At 39.1% G+C, this 19518-nt stretch overlaps 4 protein-coding genes across 4 annotated transcripts; all 4 read left to right on the top strand.

Moving 5' to 3' along the window:
* Positions 1-604: 604 nt before the first annotated feature.
* LOC145966452 (uncharacterized) lies at positions 605-1501 on the top strand. Its single transcript, XM_083090507.1, has one exon. It carries the CDS (start codon positions 605-607, stop codon positions 1499-1501), a length of 897 nt encoding a protein of 298 aa, XP_082946633.1.
* A 135-nt stretch (positions 1502-1636) lies between these two features.
* On the top strand, positions 1637-2616 carry LOC145966451 (uncharacterized). Its single transcript, XM_083090506.1, has 3 exons — positions 1637-1648; positions 1747-2115; positions 2188-2616. Exons 1-3 carry the CDS (start codon positions 1637-1639, stop codon positions 2614-2616), a joined length of 810 nt encoding a protein of 269 aa, XP_082946632.1.
* A 9067-nt stretch (positions 2617-11683) lies between these two features.
* On the top strand, positions 11684-14723 carry LOC145966889 (uncharacterized). The gene is made up of 2 exons (XM_083091316.1): positions 11684-13912; positions 14296-14723. Exons 1-2 carry the CDS (start codon positions 11796-11798, stop codon positions 14297-14299), a joined length of 2121 nt encoding a protein of 706 aa, XP_082947442.1. The 5' UTR covers positions 11684-11795; the 3' UTR covers positions 14300-14723.
* Positions 14724-14740: 17 nt separating this feature from the next.
* On the top strand, positions 14741-17284 carry LOC145966903 (uncharacterized). The gene is made up of 5 exons (XM_083091337.1): positions 14741-15285; positions 15381-15422; positions 15489-15642; positions 15724-15886; positions 16064-17284. Exons 1-5 carry the CDS (start codon positions 15149-15151, stop codon positions 16252-16254), a joined length of 687 nt encoding a protein of 228 aa, XP_082947463.1. The 5' UTR covers positions 14741-15148; the 3' UTR covers positions 16255-17284.
* The last annotated feature ends 2234 nt before the right edge of the window (positions 17285-19518 follow it).

Genomic DNA, 19518 nt, shown 5'->3' with positions numbered 1-19518 from the left:
CCTTATTCGTTGCTATGCGACACTTTTGTTAACGTGCCTGGGGCATTATAATAGTCAATCACCCATCCGCGTAAAATGCGCACTTAATTGAATTTATTATCAATGTCTAATTTTTTTAAAAGGAAAATATGTTGAAGCATAATATGTTATTGAGGTATGCGACGAGAACAAACCTTAAATCTCAATTAATTATTGCAAACATTTTGGTACTTTTTTGGTCAGCTTTATTGATATGTTACACAGCACCCGGCGTTTACAAAAATATTATTTATTTTTTTATATTTGGACTCCCCCCGAATCGGTCACCACCTTGGCGTGGTGGAGGGGCTTGCGGTCGCATCCGGGCCCACCCGTTAAGGGGTAGAGCCGGGTGCGACTAACGAAGAGGGATCCCCCAAGCCAAGGTGTTAATGAAACCGTGCCGACGGCTGCGTGGCGCAGGGGGTGCTGCGTCTCGAACGGTTTCCCAGGATACCGGGCGACCTCCGGGCTATTTAGTCAAGCCCCAGCCATTCGCGGCTCTGGTTGGGTGATATCGCGCTTCCGCGGTACTCGTGGGAAAATGGACACGACGAACAAATAAACAACTTACAAAGACACCACCATGGACAAAGTCCTCCAGGGCGTGGCTTCTCTAGGGAGCGAACGACCGGAGGAATGCAACTCGGGAGCACCTAAAACCCGAGTCAGGTATAGCGGAGCAGCAAGGAGACGCTACAAGAAACAGCTTCAGAGGGAGGGAGAGCCCAAATCCCTCCCGCTGAAGGTGATTCTAGTTTTCCTAGGGCCCAGTAGCGGTGGAGCCCCGACTGTGGCGCTTAAACGCGCCCGGCTGGGGAATAACACCCCTAGCCCCAACGATACTCGCCAGGGCAAACGACCCAAGATCAATGATCAAGGGTCATATGCCCATGCGACCAAAGGGCTTATCAGACTAGCCCTCATTTTGGAGGGCTTCCCTGATAAGAAGCTAGGAGCCGCGGATTGTGGATTGATCAGGAAAATGATCAAAGGACGTATCCTCGAGTTACCCGAGGGTACAAAAACCCCCACATTCTCCGGCTCCTGGGAGAGAGACGGAGCATTTGTTTTTGGGTGCGACGACGAACAGTCCGGGGACTGGCTAAAAAGCCTATCCTCCGACCTGAAGGTGGGAGAAAACTCCCTACGTGTAGTGCCGGTCGATGAGCTGCCTAGGCGCCATCGAATGGTGGTGCACGTGGAGGAGCCAGACTTGTCTGCTGAGGAAGCCTTGAGGCTCATCGGCAGACAAAACGCAGGACTGGCGACCGGAGATTGGATCGTCACCAAGAGGAGCGTGAGTAGGGATGCCACGAGCACCCACTTCGCCTGCCTGATTGGGGATCAATCTCTAGACGCCCTGAAGTCCTGCAATTTCAGGCCCAGCTGCAGTCTCGGACGGGCAACCGTTAGGCTGCTCGAAAGGGAATGCGGCAGGAAGCCTGAATCTGTGGAGGGGACACCAGGGGGGACTGCCTAAATATAACGGTCTCCACGGTACCCATCATCCAAATTAACTTGCATCACAGTAAAGGCGCCTCGGCTATCCTTGCTAGGAGCACTGCTGCGATGCACACACACCTTGCCATTATCTAAGAGCCTTGGCTCCTGAATAATGCCATCAAAAGTTCGGGCGGCTGTGGAACTATTTTCACAGCCTGTTCGAACCGCAAACTAAGGACATGCATTGTAGCAAAAGGCCTTAATATCACTTTTCTGCCTCAGCTTAGCAGCGAAGATCTAACTGTCGTCCAGATGAGCATCAACCTGAAGGAGGGGAGGACAATGGACTTACTCATAGGATCAGCATATATGCCCTACGATTCCTGCAATCCTCCACCTCAGGACAACGTCAAGAACCTGGTTGCCCATGCTGAGGAAGCAGGACTCGAACTCCTCCTGGGCTGTGATGTCAACTCCCACTATGTTGGTTGGGGGAGCTCAAACATCAACCCGAGAGGGGAGAGCCTGCATGACTTCATCCTAGACAAGGGACTTATCATCTTAAACAGAGGTACGGAACCTATCTTCATGGACGCTAGAAGACAGGAGGTAATCGATATCACTATTTGTACCAAGGGCGTGTCTGAACTGGTAAGAGATTGAAGGGTCTTAGACGAACCTTCAGGATCCGATCACAGGCAGATATGCCTCACCCTTCGCCAGCAACCTACGATCTTGCGGAGGCGAAATCCTAGGAAAACGAATTGGGACGGCTTCAGGCTAGACTTGAAGAATAGACTGACTACTGTTCCGACCAAATTCCATACCAGGGATAACCTGGAAACTGTCGCGGCTTGCTTAAGTAACGCTATCTCGGATGCCTTTGAGGCAAACTGCCCCCTGAAACTTATACGGTCCCAGACCAAAGTCCCCTGGTGGAACAAAAAGCTGTCAAAGCTCAGATCCGAGACCAGGAGACTCTTTAACAGGGCAAGAAATTCATGCTTGTCTTCGCACTGGGAAGCCTTTAGGAACGCCCAACGCAGGTATAGCAAGGAAACAGTCAGAAGTAAACGCAGCAGCTGGAGAGTTCTGCGCAAGCATCGAGAGTGCTCCAGAGGCCTCCAGGCTAAACAGAATACTCAGCTCTGACAATCGCACCCAGTTGGGATGCCTCAAGCGTCCCGACACAAGCTACACAGTCAACCTCACTGAATCTATCGAGCACCTTATGGAGACTCATTTCCCAGGTTTCGAATGGTCGACAATCTTCCTACCGCCCGTGTGAGACCCAGGGAAGTTTTTAAACCCAGGGATTGGTCACAAGCGGCGAAGATAGTCCATCCCAAAGGCGTTGAATGGGCCGTCAAAACCTTCAAGCCCTATAAATCACCTTTTTTTTTCTTTTTTGATATCGGTGGAGAAATTCTTTATGGATACCCGCCCTACCCCGGGGAGGGAGGGCGGGTTATGTGGGACTCCTAGTCCGAAGGACTTGTTTACCCACTAAAACTTTATCGGATGCCTACTCGGGTGTTTGGAGGGAGGACCGGGCTCGCCTAAGGCATTCCATCTAGACGTCCTCCCCCACCCATCCGACCTAACCTTGTGGGCGGACCCCGTTCAGCATGATAGCATACTGGGCCGGGGTCCGCTCATGCCACCGCTTGCGCAGCGGCCCCTACTCTAGTTGTGGCGCGAAGGGGCATCACCTCCACACCACGCCCTCCTTGGGGTTTCCAGGGGGCGGGGGCGGGGCTCGAATCTCCCGCTCGAGCCCCGGCCCCCCGAGCCCCGGGGTGGACCCCCCTCCCTCCCTCGAGAGGGGTTGGGATTCGGGCAGCACCCCAGGGCTCTTTCTATCGTGTCCCTCCAGGGGCGGGCTCCCTCTCTCTCCCGCAGAATCGAGATTCGGCCACGCCCCGGAAAGGCTCCGTCTCCAATCTCGGGTGCTGCTGCGGGGAGCTATCGCTCCCCGAGGCAGCACCCCCGACTCTCCTCGGCCGGGGGCGTGAAGGCCGACTTACCGGGTCCCCGCCCCCTGTCGAGGTCATCCTCCCCCTCTATTCGTACGAGGGGGAGGACGATGGGGGCTACGATGCCTCCGCCTTCTCGGAGGTGGTCCGATCGGCGGAGGCATCCGGCCCCCGTCTCCCGGCGGAGAGGGAGTTGCGCGGCGGCGACGACCTTCGCCGCGCCTCTCCCTCTCCCTCTCCGCGTTCTCCTTCCGCAGCATCACTTTGCCGCAGAAGGACACGGCCTTCCATGCCTCCCCGCTCCCGATCATCGCTCTCACGATGGCCGGGAGCGAGAGGTCTGTCCCCACTGCGACCACTAGGTCCGCACGCTCGGCCGCCCACGCCGGACAGGCTTCCAGCGTGTGCTGCGCCGAGTCGTGCGGATGGTCGCAGTGGTGGCATTCTGCGGTGCGCTCTTTCCCGATCCTGCACAGGAACTCCCCGAAACATTCGTGTTCAGAGAGCACCTGTGTCATCCAGTAGGTGATACCTTCTCGTTTGACCCTGTCTATCCATTCCGATAGACAGGGTCTTATGGCCTCGACGGTCCGTCTTCGCAAGACATTGGGATCCTCTAGGACGCGTGTCCATTTGAGGATCATGGACCGTCGAGCCTGGTCCTTCGCTATGCGACGGTGCTTGCCGGTGACGGCCACCCCCCAATTACGGAGCTCGCGAACCCTCCTGTACATAGATTCGTACATTTGGGCCGCGAGATCCAAGGGGAGCATATCCGCAAGCACCGTCGCCGCCGCGTGGCTAACCGTTCGGTAGTCCCTAACCACCCTGATGGCCACCCGCCGCTGAAGCCTGCGAAACAGGTCTTTCAGTCGGCGAGTGGCCAAAACGTCGCCCGCCCAGACTGGGGCGCCGTACAGGGCCACCGAACTCACCACCGCGGCATATACTCGGCGAACCCTTCAGCCCGGTCCCCCGAGGTTCGGGAGTAGCCGGCTTAAGGCCATGGCCATTCCCTCTACTCTCGGGGCCAGACGGCGGAAGTGCTCGCCGAAGGACCAGATCGAGTCCAGGCGGAGTCCTAAGTATTTAATACTGTCTCCCACCCGGACCCGAGCCTCACCTACCCGGATGAAGGTCGGAGGCGGCGGCCCATGCGACCCATCGTGAAAGAAGCCCTATAAATCACCTGGACCAGACGGGATTTATCCCGCCTGCTTACAAGAAGGTTTGAGCCTTTTGATAGGCCCCCTAGTTAAAGTACTTAGGGCTAGTATAACCGTTAGACACGTGCCCCTTGTCTGAGTGGCATCAGAGTCACTTTTATATCTAAATCAGGCAGAAACGGCCATATCTTGGCCAAAGACTTCAGACCCATTACCCTTACCTCCTTTGTTTTGAAGACACTGGAGAGACTGATAGACAGCCATATTAGGACATATCCCCTTACTACCCGACCGCTGACATTTTCTCAATACACCTATAGGGCGGGCAGATCCACGGATACTGCCCTTCATCACCTTGTGAGCAAGATTGAGACAGCTGGCGACTGGAGGGTATGCCCTAGGATTATTTCTGGATATTGAGGGGGCATTTGATACTGCCTCATATACAGCGATCAAAGAGGCCATGCACAGGCATCACATCCCCGAAACTCTGATCGATTGGACGCAAAGTATGCTATCGGACAGAGTTCTGACTGTTGACTATGGAGATAAAACTTTGAGTGGTCTCCCGGCCAGAGGTTGCTCACAGGGCGGCGTTCTCTCTCCGCTCTTGTGGTGCCTGGTGGTAGACGAACTCCTGGTCAAATTATAAGAAGCGGGCCTCCTCGTTTGTGGTTATGCGGATGACGTGGCTGCAATCGTGAGAGGCAGCTTTCTCTCAACTCTTAAGGAGATCATGGATAAAGCACTTAAGATTATTCAAAGCTGGTGTCAAGCCAAAGGTCTCACGGTTAATCCGTCTAAGATCGAGGCCATGATTTTTATCAGAAAATACAAGCCCGAACCCATAGGGCCTTTGAGGCTCTGGGGCAAAGAGCTACCATACACTTCTTCGGTGAAATACCTGGGAATCCATCTTGATCCCAAACTAAGTTGGAAATTTCACCTTGAAGTCAAACGTAAGAAATTTTACACCTCCATGTGGGCATGTAGAAGGGCTGTAGGTAAAACGTGGGGCATTAAACCCAATATTGCCCTCTGGATCTACAAAGCCATTCTACTGCCCCGTCTCACATATGCTGCGGTGGTCTGGTGGCCCAGGGTGAAGAAAGTGGGGGCCAGGAACCTACTCAGAAGCCTTCAGGGTTGTTACCTCAGGGCGGCGATGGGGGCTATGAGAACCACTCCTACAGAGGCGCTTGAGATTGCACTCTATCTTCCACCCCTGGACCGCTTTATTATCAGCACAGCCAAACTTTCTGCCTACAGATTAAAGTGTCAGGGTAAGTGGAGAGGACGGCATCTTGGTCATACCAGGCTATTGTCCCTCCATGAACACCCATTCTCTCTGCTGCAGGATAGAATACCTAGGAAATCCCAGGTCTCTAAGTTCTTCAAAACCCAGATACCTTCTAGGGAAGTTTGGAGTAAACCAGAACGAATCTGCCGGCCAGACTGGGACATCTGGTACACGGATGGCTCGGGGGCGGAAGGACGATTTGGAGCTAGAGTCTACGGCTCAAGGACTAACCACAGGGAATATTACTCCCTAGGGGAGCTGGCCACGGTTTTTTAAGCTGAGGTTCTAGCAATCCTTGTGTTTGCAAACACCTTAACCTTAGTTAAAGCCACCAATAGAAATATAATCATCTGATCCAATAGTAGGGCAGCCATTAACGCTCTAGCCAAGACCACCACTGAGTCCTCGGTGGTTTGGGACTGCATGCTAGCGCTCAACAGACTAGGCGAATCCAATAGGATCACCTTAGCCTGGGTTCCCGGTCATCAGGGAATTCATGGCAATGAAGTGGCGGACGGCCTGGCAAAGCTAGGCACCCTCGAGGTCCCGGCTAGACAGGTCGTCGGCGTCCCCTTTACCATAGGTAAAAGACTCATCGAAGAGTCTTTAAAACGGGAACATCTGGTTTCGTGGGACCAGATTCAGGGCTGTCGTCAAGCCAAGTTATTGCTGAACCGATCCCTTTCTAAAAGGACGGATAAACTCCTAACCATGAGCAGAAAGAAGCTCAATATCTCCATTGGCCTGCTCACGGGCCATGTGGCCCTCAGGGCCCACTTATTCAATCTCGGCTTGGCCGAGCGGAAAGACTGCCGGCTATGCGGCGAAGAAAAAGAGGACAGCATTCACATTCTGTGCTACTGTCCCGCACTTGCTCTTAGGAGATACACACTTTGGGGTCACATGTTCGTTGAACCCAGTGCATTACAAAACGTGAGGGTGGGCGATCTATATAACCTTCTTGTAAGGGCCAAATTGGATCGCCACATATAACCTCAGACAACCACGGGGTTACAGAAGATATTTTAGATCTAGGTGACATCAGGGACTGATCTAGCCCCACCCGTTCTTATTACTACTACTACTACTACTATATTTGGACTGGATATCATATGGATATATTAACGTATCCATTTTGGGATATTCCAGAAATGTCCAAAATTGTATATCTTATGAATATCTTCGTAATGTCCATGGACATTCCGACATGAAATGGACATAAAACGGATATCCATAAGATATCGTGTGCTGTCTGGGTTATAATTTTATAGCCCGCTAATATCTGGCTGTCGTTTTTGGAGCACGTACTAAGAATCCTATTCCGATTTGATTGACACGATTAACGATTTTTTGAGAGTCGTGCACGTGTGCGCCGGTCATGGGGAAGAAAAAAATCGTGAAGTCTCTTGGACGTAATATTGGAGTTATATTTGTTTATAATGTAAACGATCCGGGTACGCCATGCGTTTTTTATAACTTACTTTGATTTAAAGACTGCGATTTAAAACTTGCGTAAAACGTTTCTTTTAAATTATATACATTACATAAAAAAATGTTTTAGGAATTAAAAGAATCCTAATTCTTATTTAGTGTTGATTTTAATTATTTTAAAAATCAAGTTTCTCTGAAAAAATATAAAATGCGTCTTAATTTCTTAGAGAGAATTTATGTATAATATTTCTACAATGTAAAATTGATTTCATGGCAAATATTATATCACATTTATAAATTGTTCTTAAGTACTTGGCTAATAATAATTATTGATTTCATATTTAGTTTTGATATTTTATTTTTTAATATTTTTTTATGAAAATTATTTGTTGAAATTTTGTTTTTTAGACAAATGATTTTGTGAGAAAAAATTATTGTAAATTATTTTTAAGGACTTTTTTTTATTAAATATTTTGTTGCATACGAGGTAGAATATTCTTTATGTACTTTGCGTATTTTTTTTTTACTTTTGTAAGATTTTTTTTAAAGGGATATCACCTTTTTTTAAAATTTTTTATTCTTTCTGTAAATTATTTTTTGGGAGAAAATATTCGTAAATTACTTTTAGGGATATCTTTTTATTTTTGAAAATTGTTACGATAAATTAGTCTTTCTATAAGTCTTATCTAACGGCACATATTTTATGTTTCTATCCCAGATAGCACATAGACGTCCCATGGACGTCCAATGGATGTCCAAATTCGGACATTGGGACGTCCAAAAGACGTCTGAATTAAGTTCGACGGAGATCCATTGGACGTCCATAGGAGATCGGTTTTTCACAACTTTGGACGTCCAAAATAATACCCAAAAAAGGATTTAAAATGGACGTCATTTTCAGTGCTTTTTTCTTCAAAATTATTGTTAAAATAAACATCAAAACCCAGAAAAAAGTTTATATTTAATTATATATAATTGTGTAGATATAATTACGTATGACTTTTGACCTAATTTAATCATATATATATAAAATTATTTTTTATTATATATAAATAGATCGCATTATGCAGCCTTTATAACATATAAAACGTTTGACCCAACAAAATTAAATAATATAATTAAATAATATAATTTATCTATTTCATATAAAATTCTACATAAAAATCTCATATAAAAATTTTATTTATATTTAAATTTGCTTATTGCACTTTACATTTTAAATAGGTAATTTAAAATGTAAAGTGCAATAAACAAGTTTAAATAGGTAATGGATGATTTTCGTTTATTCGCCGGACATTTACTTGTCCGATTTATAAAGTCAATTTAATATCTGAAGCTCCTGCAATGAGATCAGAAATTAAATTGAACAGTATATTTTTATTCTTATTTGTTACCCTTTTTGCAAACTTTATATAATTCTCATAACTAAAACGTAAGTACGAAAAAGATAGCGCATTGCCCGTCGCATAGCGGTAAACGAACGAACTAACACATTCTTGTTTGCTCGCGCGAAACTTTGACGTCCAAGACCGGACATCTTATGGACGTCCAAATATTGGCCGTTAACGGATGTCTGGAATCAGATGTACTATGGACGTTCATTTCATGTCCATGGACGTGCGAACGTAAAATGGACATAAAATGAACATCCATAGGATGTCCTGTATTATCTGGGCATGAATTTATAACTTTCCATGCGAAGCGAGGAACCATAGACCTCGTTTCGCGCTGACTCAGGGGTGGTGTGGGGTGGACCTCGCTTCGCATGGAAAGTTGTAAACCCACGTGGAACCATACAATAATAGACCTTGTTTCCCACTGATTCAGAGGTGGTCTGAGGTGGAGCTTGCTTTGCATAGAAAGTTAAAATAACCTTGACCTTCTTAGAAGTCAAATCAACATTGCTTAGGAATTCGTATAGTCGTATATTGCATATTATTCCTGGAAATTCTTGTTAATCATTTTTTAATAAACAACGAGCGACGGCTAAAATCTTTTGAATGTTACTCAGGACTGACCTTGACAACATATGTCAAGGCCAAGACGATTCGACCCTGGTGTCTTTTTCTAAAATTTTCTAAAATTTTACCTTTATACGTCTGAGTACTGTCAAACTAGATCAGACCTGGCGCCCACGGAGCACGAGAGGAGGAGAACATACCCCCTCTTCTCGCGGTTGCCTTTTTTCGTCTTTCCTTTCAGGCTCCTCGATCCACCTATCCCCTCTATAAGGTTGTCAATTCTCGCGCGCTCTTCCTTATTCCACATATTCGTCAGCTCTACACTCATTGTCAGCATGTACAGTACGTGCACGCGTCCCGCGCCAATGGAAGGGGAAGCGGGGAAGCACGAGCTATAGTTCGTGAGCCAGGCCTGAACTAGATGTACATCTCAATATAATCGTGAGAAACGAATCATAGATAGTCAATATAAGAGTGGACGTGCTGCGTCAACTCATAAGCCCTTTGCATTTTATACTCAATTATATTTTCTTAACAATTATGTCAGGAGACGGAGGTTTGTAATGATAATTGCTTAAAAGTTCGTATTTGAATAGTATAATACCCAGTCAGCAAAGTCTGTTCAAACAGATTTTGCCAATTTCTGCTACAAATTTTTGTCGACAGTAAGATTGCAGATTGCATACAAAATTTGTTATATCAAATAATGATAACAGAATGTCAGCAGAAATGTTACAAAACCTGCTGACATAATTTGATAGCAGAAACTGAACAGGATTTGTTTAAACTTATCATAGCAGATTGGTGGCAGAAATCGAGCAAGATCTGCGCAACACAGTTTGATATCAGATTGGTTGCAGAAATCGAGCAAAATCTGAGTAATGCAATTTGATGTCAGATTGTTGGCAGAAACCGAACAGAAGTTGTATAAAATTATTATAAAAGATTGGCGACAGAAACAGAGCAGGACTTGTACAAAACAGTTTGTTGTCAGATTGATTGCAGAAATCGAGCAGAATCTGTGCAATGCAGTTTGATGTTAGATTGTTGGCAGAAATCGAGCAGAAGTTGTATAAAATTATTATAACAGATTGGCGACAGAAACAGAGCAGGATCTGCGCAAAACAGTTTGATGTCAGATTGATTGCAGAAACCGAACAGAATCTGTGCTATGCAGTTTGATATCAAATTTTTAGCAAAAACCGAGCAGGAACTGGCATCATTATTAAATGTAATAATGACGATATTGAAATGCTTCTAATTTATTAATAAACATTTGTTTATTTCATTTATTTAAAAGGAAAGGAGCAATATTGATTTTATTTCGTTACGATTTTTAATCATAAATAATTTACAAAAAAAAACTAAAACACACACACACAGAAAAAAATAATGTTGATTAAACAACATTATGAAAAGTTAAAATTTATTTTATTAATTGAAAATAATATTATTAATATTAATCAAATCAATATATGGCGTATTGACCTAAATAATAATATTGAATAAAATAAATTTCAACTGTTATGATATTGATTGAACATTTTTTTTATATGCAATTTAAAACGCATCTGAAACTCTATTTTACACGCACACGCGTACACACACACACACACACACACACACACACACACACACACACACGCACGCACGCACGCACGCACACATACATTATATGCATATTTTTAATTTAAAAATAAATAGGCATAAAGTATTCCTAAATAATATAATACTTGTAATACTTTTATATATAAATTATTAATAATAATTTGCCGAATGTAGATTAATTATAATTTATTAAATGAAAAGATTAATTATAGATGTCTTATAATATGAGAAGTCATCTATGTATGTACAAATGCACAGATATGCATATAACATAAGTATAAGGCATTTTTATTATAAAACTTTTGTATAAAACTTTCTGATATCTTGAAAAATTTTTGAGACATATTATCAAGAAAAGAGAAAAAAACCGTTCAATACATGAGGGGTGATTTCACCCTTTAAAATCGCTTTTGAGTAGCAACTGAAAATTTCTAAGTTTATCTATTTGTCCCCTTTACATATGTGCAAAGTTTCAACAAAATCGATTATTTACACCTGAAAAATGTTCCCTTGTAAGCGGTTTGTCTATGAATGCGATCATTAGTTATGATTGAATTGGCTTGACCAAAACCAATTTATAGTGATTGGTTACAGCGATCGCATCTTTACTGCTATTTTTCACGAGCCCAATGGCATAGACGCTACGTTTAGCGCCTAATAGCAGATACATACAAACGCGAACGCGTATATGTGCTGCGCATGCGCAGTACACTTTGTACCGGCGCCATGCGCCATGTGGCTAACGATGAACCTCTCGATCATTCTGAGTTCAACCGTTGCAGCAGTGACTAGTGCGAACAAAGAATATTATATAACAATTGTGATTCGGCAGGATTTATAGCTACAAACATCGTTTGCAACAGACGTCATCGAAAAGATAAGTATAAATATGGAAAGAATAGAAATAAAATCATCTATCTCGCGAAAATCGTTGCACAATTTATCTGTGAGACAACGAAGCAGGGTTATGTACGAAATAAAGAACCGTTTACGACATTATTCAAAAAACAATATTACCGATGAAAATAATCGTGATGTTCAAAATATTTCTATTTCATTAGTTAATAAATATCGCTCTTTTACAAATAATGATAATTGTAATAATAATGATAATTATAATAACGATGCAACTTTGAAAAATGATGCAATTATATCATCCTTTAACGATACTACTTCTTCTTTGTTTCCTCGGCATTCAGTAAAAGTTAACGATACTTCGATTGAGTTATCTTTTCGCGAACGTTTAGCGTCTTGTTTCGTGGATAATAATTTAACGCATATTCAAGGTAATAGCATATTATCTCTTCTTCGAACACATCCGTGCTTTTCTACTTTGCCTAAAGATATAAGAACATTTCTTGATACACCAAATACACGTGTTGTCGTTTCTGATGTAGAAGCGGGAGAATATGTCCATTTTGATCTTGAAGCAGGAATTGTTCGACATCTTTCAAATATTTCAATACCATCTATTATTAATTATTTAGAACTTGATTTCAACGTAGATGGATGTAGCTTAGATAAATCAGGTAGTAATCAAATTTGGCCCATTCAGTGCAGAATTGTAAACATACAACAGGCAAGACCAATAGTAGTAGGAATTTATAAAGGTGCACATAAACCATGCGATCCTAATACTTACTTGAAACAATTTATTGCAGATATTTCAAGGGTCATGTCTAACGGAGGAATTAATTTTCATGGCAATAAAATTCCAATACGACTGAGATGTTTTATAGCTGATGCACCAGCTCGAGCTTTCATTCTTAATCATCGTAGTCATGTCTCTTTACATCCTTGTTCCAAGTGTAAAGTGTCTGGTATACGCTGTGAAGGTCGCTATGTCTTCAATGGTATAAATCATTCTCTTCGAACTGATGAGGAATATGTGAAATGTGTAGATGAAGATCATCATAAAGAGGGTAAGAGCCCATTATCAATGCTTCCTATAGGAATAATTTCGCAAACACCTTTTGAGTATATGCATCTGGTGTGTTTGGGTGTCATGAAAAAATTGTTATCTGCATGGGTACATGGAAAATACTCACGTCTGTCTAAATTATCAGGAAGATCTATATCTATCATGTGTGCGAGATTGAATAATCTTAAAAAATATTGTCCGTCAGATTTTGCAAGACGTCCTAGATCTCTCGATATGTGTTCCAAATATAAAGCGACAGAATTTCGTCAATTTCTGCTTTATACAGGACCAGTTGTAACATATGGTCTATTGGATGAGAGATTATACAAGCATTTTTTATTTTTACATGTGGCAATAAGAATCTTAGTTTCTAATTCATCATCAAAACGATTTCTGAATTTTGCAGAACTTGCACTACAAAAATTTGTTCTTCGAAGTGATTCTCTTTATGGTCCAACTTTCAATACTTATAATATCCATGGTCTTCTTCATCTTATGGATGATGTAAGACAGTTTGGCGGTTTGGATTCGTTTTCTGCATTTCCTTATGAAAATAACATGTCTATTTTTAGAAAATATTGTAGAAAACCAGGGTTACCTCTTCAACAATTTTTCAAAAGAATGAAAGAGATTGAAATTCATGGAACAGTCGATGCTCCTCTCATTGATTTACCCATTCGTGTATCCGCATTGTATAATAATGATAGTAACTATCAACAGTTTCGTAAAATTAAATTTAACGGAATATTGTTGTGTATAGACGTACGTGATAATTGCTGTATCTTATATAATGGATCTATTTGCATTGTCTGCAATATTGTTTTAGATAATAATTTGTATCGTTTGGCAGTCAAAAAATTTTTGCAGATTGAAGATTTTTATGACATTGGTGTATTATCTTCCGCTCTTCAGATATATAAGTGTTCCACGTTGAGTGAAATCTTTTATATTAATCTAGATGAAGTCCATGCTAAATGTTATAAAATGCCTTTCTCGAATTCTACATCGTTGGATGAAAGTGACAATAACGAAGAAGATCATTCGCTTCAATATATTGTCGTAACTATTATACATAGCGAGAAGATGTAAGATATATTCTTGTAAAAATCTTGGCAATTCTTTGTAAAAAATTAAATGATAATTATTTTATTTTCTGCATTAACATTTTGTGGTTTAAAATATTTTATTCTTTTGTTTGCTTTATTAGTCTGTCTCTTTTTTCAAAATGTTTCCTAGTTTGAAAAGTAGTATATTATTATAATCATTATCGCATTAATTTTGCCTTTGGTCATTTTTTTTCTTTCGCTGCATGCTTTCAATTCATAATGTATACTATATATTTCCATTATAATTATACATACATAGTATACATATTTGCAATAATTTTTAAATAGATTTAATAATATTAAATAGATTAAATATTATGTATATTGTACTATAATCATATGTATATATTTTTACTTACAAGCTAATGGAAAAACGACCAAAGCGCACCGTTGGAAAACCTGCCCGCTTTTTAACCACTTCCTCTGATGAATCATCAAAACGCCCAAGAAAAGTCCCAAAGAAGATCACAGCTGGAGACATCGATGAGGATATCGAGCATCTGAAAGAAGTTTTTGAGACTTCAGATTCAGATAATTCTGCCGATATGGACGAAAATAATTCTAATAATATTTATACAGAAGAATACACAGACACACAATCACACATTCTTACCCACACACAATCACAAACAAACATTCCACCTTATACGTCTACAATAACACATTTAACATCACATCCACACACATCCACAAACATTCCATCTCACACATCCACTGTAACACATTTAACATCACATCCACACACATCCACAAACATTTCATCTCATACATCCAATGAAACACATTTAACATCCACACTCATCCACAAACATTCCATCTCACACATCCACTGTAACACATTTAACATCACATCCACACACATCCACAAACATTCCATCTCATATATCCAATGAAACACATTTAACATCACATCCACACTCATCCACAAACATTCCATCTCACACATCCACTGTAACACATTTAACATCACATCCACACACATTCACAAACATTCCATCTCATACATCCAATGAAACACGTTTAACATCATATCCACACACATTCACAAACATTCCATCTCATACATCCAATGAAACACATTTAACATCATATCCACACACATTCACAAACATTCCATCTCATACTTCTACTGTAACACATTTAACATTACCTGCACAAACATTTAACACTGCCAATACACACTCAATACATAATATATTACCCGCACAATCTTCTATGACCAATTATCATACAAATAATACACATCAGTTTCAGAACAATTTAAAAACGTGGCCGACACAGCAAAATCAAATAAACGAGTATCGGATGGATCGCGCTGAAACACAGATTACAAGAGAAATGGACTACATTCGGTAAATTTATACATATTTATAAAAATAATGATTTTTAAGCAAAGAGAGATTCTTTATATTTGCAAGAATATAAACATTACTTACAATGTTTGCAGGATAACGCAAGAAAAATTGAGTAGCATTGATGCTGAGCTCAAGTATGTAAAATGTATCGTATTAACACATGATCTGCATATATAACTTTTATTATACTTTTTATTTAGAAGAATGAATGATTTGCTGCAAAATGTCTTAAGATGCGTGCAAAGTAACAATGACCGCGACCGCATACCGCGTAAGCCAGCCTGTTTACCTATTTCATCCGTGGACGAGATGGATGCTTTTGAAGCTATAAACGATGACGATTACCGTGAAGTAGTAAGTAAATAGATATAAAAATTTTTTATCATTTGCGTAAAATATGTATTAATATTATTGTTTAATACTTTTTCTATATAGATAAATTACTTCAAATACATTGGCGGATTCAATCTGAAAGAAGCAATAAATCTGTGCCTGAAGGATGGACTACAAGACTCGATAACACCGTCATTCACTTGGTGGGGTCGCGAAAAAGATCAACGACCGTTTTATAATACTCGCTATGTTATTGCAATTTATGGTACAATCTATTTCTCAAGATATATTTAACATTAATATGTATTATGTATAACATTAATGTATCTTATAAATTAAAACATTAAGATAATAAGTTATGTGAATTTATAAAATCTATACATTAATGTTATGCATGCTAATTATAATAATGCTACTTACTATTAGTATGTTCTTTTTTCAGAGGCGGTGAGCAGCAATCGTTATTTCGAGAAACCAACTCGGTCAGAATTCCAACGCCAGATGCGAGAAGCTCTTCGAACAGCTAAAGAGAGATGCAGGAGTAAAATGCTTATACAACGTAAAGGATGCACAGGCAATCATAGACGTGATTTGTGGAGCGATGACGTTCGGGAAGAAAGAATAGACGAGTAAAGATGAGTAAATAAGACGCGCGGACAATCTTTATAAAAAAGATAGGTTTAAATTTTCTTTTACATATTTTTCATACATTTTTATAATATGTATTGATTTGTTTTTATATATTTTATATGTGTTTAAGCTTTTTTTTCAGCAGACTTCGCTGTGGTTGCGAAGAAAGGCACTTTTCAGTGCCATTTTAATTGTATAATATGTTGGAAAATATCTCGTTTACATATAAATCGGCATTTTTCAGTGCCAATAATTATATTGTTCGCGATAATTATATTAATCGGCACTTTTCAGTGCCAATAATTATTGTTCGCAATAATCATATTAATCGGCACTTTTCAGTGCCAATAATTATTGTTCGCAACAACTATAATAATCGGCACTTTTCAGTGTCAATAATTCTCATTATATAATATTAATCAGCACTTTTTAGTGCCAATAATACCTCTATTTTTATAAACACTTTTCAGTGTTTCAGTGTTAAAATATTTATATATTTTTCCCCATACACATGCGTCTTTTAATTTTTATTTTGTGTGTTGCCAGGTTACTTCAGTAATAAAGGAGATCTTCGGAATCTGGATTGTATCTTCCTAACATAAAACTTGCTTTGCAACGGATATTTACATGTAATACTTTTCTATATTTCTATCTATATTTCTTTTATAGTTCTATCTATATTTCTTTTATACTTTATAGTATTTTCATTTTGTGACATTTATTTCCTTTACATTGTGTATATATATTTAATTTTAGATTAAATTGAAATTTAATGTCTTATAAAAGGTCATCAATAAGTACTCAGACGTGTGTGTGTGTGTGTGTTATTAATTATAGATAACCTTTTATAAGACATTAAATTTAAATTAAATCTAAAATTAAATTTTGCCTAATTATTATTAAGATTAGTATTATTTTTATATATTGTATATTAGTATTATATGTAATACTTATAAGTATTATTTATTAAGAAATTATGATTTTTTATTTTTAAACTTAAATATATGTCTAAAATATATATATGTATATATATATATATATATATATATATATATATAAAATAGTTTCAGACGCGTTATAGACTGTATATCGAAAAAAATGTTGAATTAATATCATGAAAATTCAATTTTATTTTATTCAATAACATATTATTAATCAGGTCAATACGCCATATATTAATTTGATTAATATTAATCATTTTCAATTAATAAAATAAATTTTCATTTCCCATGATGTAGATTCATCAACATTATTTTTCTATATGTTTTGCTTTTTGTTTTATATGTTATACTTTGTTTATGATTTAAAAAATTATAGTTAAATGTATATTTATCCACAATTTTTAGTTACTTTTCTTTTACAAATACGAAAATTTTATATTATTTTTCTTTTACAAATACAGCAATTTTCTCGCATAAAACATATATGTACGTAGAACTATTGAATTTGTAAAATAAACTTTTCTTTATAATTAGTGGCATAAAATGTAATCTTTTCTAATTTATTCTTTTATAATTTATATGTAATCTTTTAAAATTTGTAAAAAAATGACATTTTTTGTCTCAATAAACATATATTGCACTATATATATAACATATTATCTTTATATTGCTCGTTTCTCTTATTAAAAAGTAAGGAACTGAGCAGGATCTGCCGTCATAATTTAAATGGAATAGAGCGATATTGAAATGCTTCACTAATTTACATTACTCGTTTCGTTAACTAATTATTAGTTACTAATTTTAGTAATTAGTAACGAATAATTAGTTAGCAAAACAAGCAATGTAAATTATTTAGTGAAGCATTTCAATGTCGCTCTATTCCATTTAAATTATGACGGCAAGTCCTGCTCAGTTTCTGCTGACAATCTGACATCAAATTGTGTTGTACAGATCTTGCTCAATTACTGTTGCCAATCTGACATCAAATTGTATTGCACAGATCTTGCTCGATTTCTGCCGCCAATCTGACGTCAAATTGCATTGCGCAGGTCCTGCTCGATTTCTGCCGACAATCTGACGTCAAATGGCACTGCACAGATTCTGCTCGATTTCTGCCGCCAATCTGACGTCAAGTTGCATTGCGCAGGTCCTGCTCGATTTCTGCTGTCAATCTGCTGTCGGTTTATGCTGACAGATTCTGCTAGCAGAATCCAAGCTTAATGCGGACGCAGTTGATGCCAATCTGCCGCAACATTCTGTTTGAATCTGCTCGCATGCTGCTAGCAGACTGTTAACATTTTGCTTACTGGGATACATGTATACTTATATATTCTTATATTTTCAGAACATGCAGTAATATAAAAACAAATGAAACTTTAACATCTTCTGCATCATCCTTAGAGCTATCAACAAAAATTTCAAAATTTAGTTCAAACGAAGTATTTGATGTCAAAAAAATCAAATGATTCTACAGACGAAAAAGAAGACAATTTTAATGAAAAAAATAACGAAAATATTTTAGAAGACACTCTACAAGCACATGCAATACATAAACGCAAGACTGAAAAAGATTCAGATGTATTACATATAAAGTCTGTTAAATATAAGAAAAGCAAAGTGGACAAAGGAACTTGAAAATATACTTTCATCGGTTAGCCAGAAAATCATCGGTATTTTAGATAATAAAGATGAGAATACAAATGAAGATGAAGCATTTACTCAATTTATTGTTGTTCACTTGGCACATCTTCCACAATCTGAAAAAAATATCAGAAAGAAGATGATAACTGATGCTTTATTTTCTCCATTACAGAAGATATAATATTTTTTATATTTCTTATTTTCATCATAAATTATTTTAATTTTTTATTTTGCACTAACAAGGGAAGTGTCACAACTGTCCGGAACCGATTTGATTCTCCTTCAAATATGTTGTTAAATACACAAATCTAAAAGACACGTATTTTTTTATATGTGCGGATTTTGAGTTTTAAGGGGTGAAACACCCCTTTGAAGAAAAACGGTATTTTTCTTTAGGATCGAATATCTGCTAAACTATAAGAGGTAAAGAAAAAAAACGTGCAACAAATTTTAATGGCTTGAAGAGTACTTTAAAGTTATATGAACAAAAATTTTTTATTTTTCTTTGTTTAAACCCCCCACCACTTAATTTTTTTTTTCAAAATTAAAATTTTTTTACCTAATTTACAGCTTATTTTTTTCCAAATTCAACCATGTGTAATAAAGTTATGTTACGAAATATCATTTTCGAAAATTAGTTATAAACGCTCCCGTATATACGCTCATCCGTGCTAAGTGCGTAAGT

The sequence above is a fragment of the Camponotus vicinus genome, unplaced genomic scaffold (genome assembly GCF_025532165.1).
Source record: "Camponotus vicinus isolate PSW18456_S1 unplaced genomic scaffold, iyCamVici1.0 SCAF_2, whole genome shotgun sequence".
In the NCBI taxonomy this organism is placed as follows: Eukaryota; Metazoa; Arthropoda; class Insecta; order Hymenoptera; family Formicidae; genus Camponotus; species Camponotus vicinus.
This window is presented reverse-complemented; position numbering and strand designations above follow the sequence as displayed.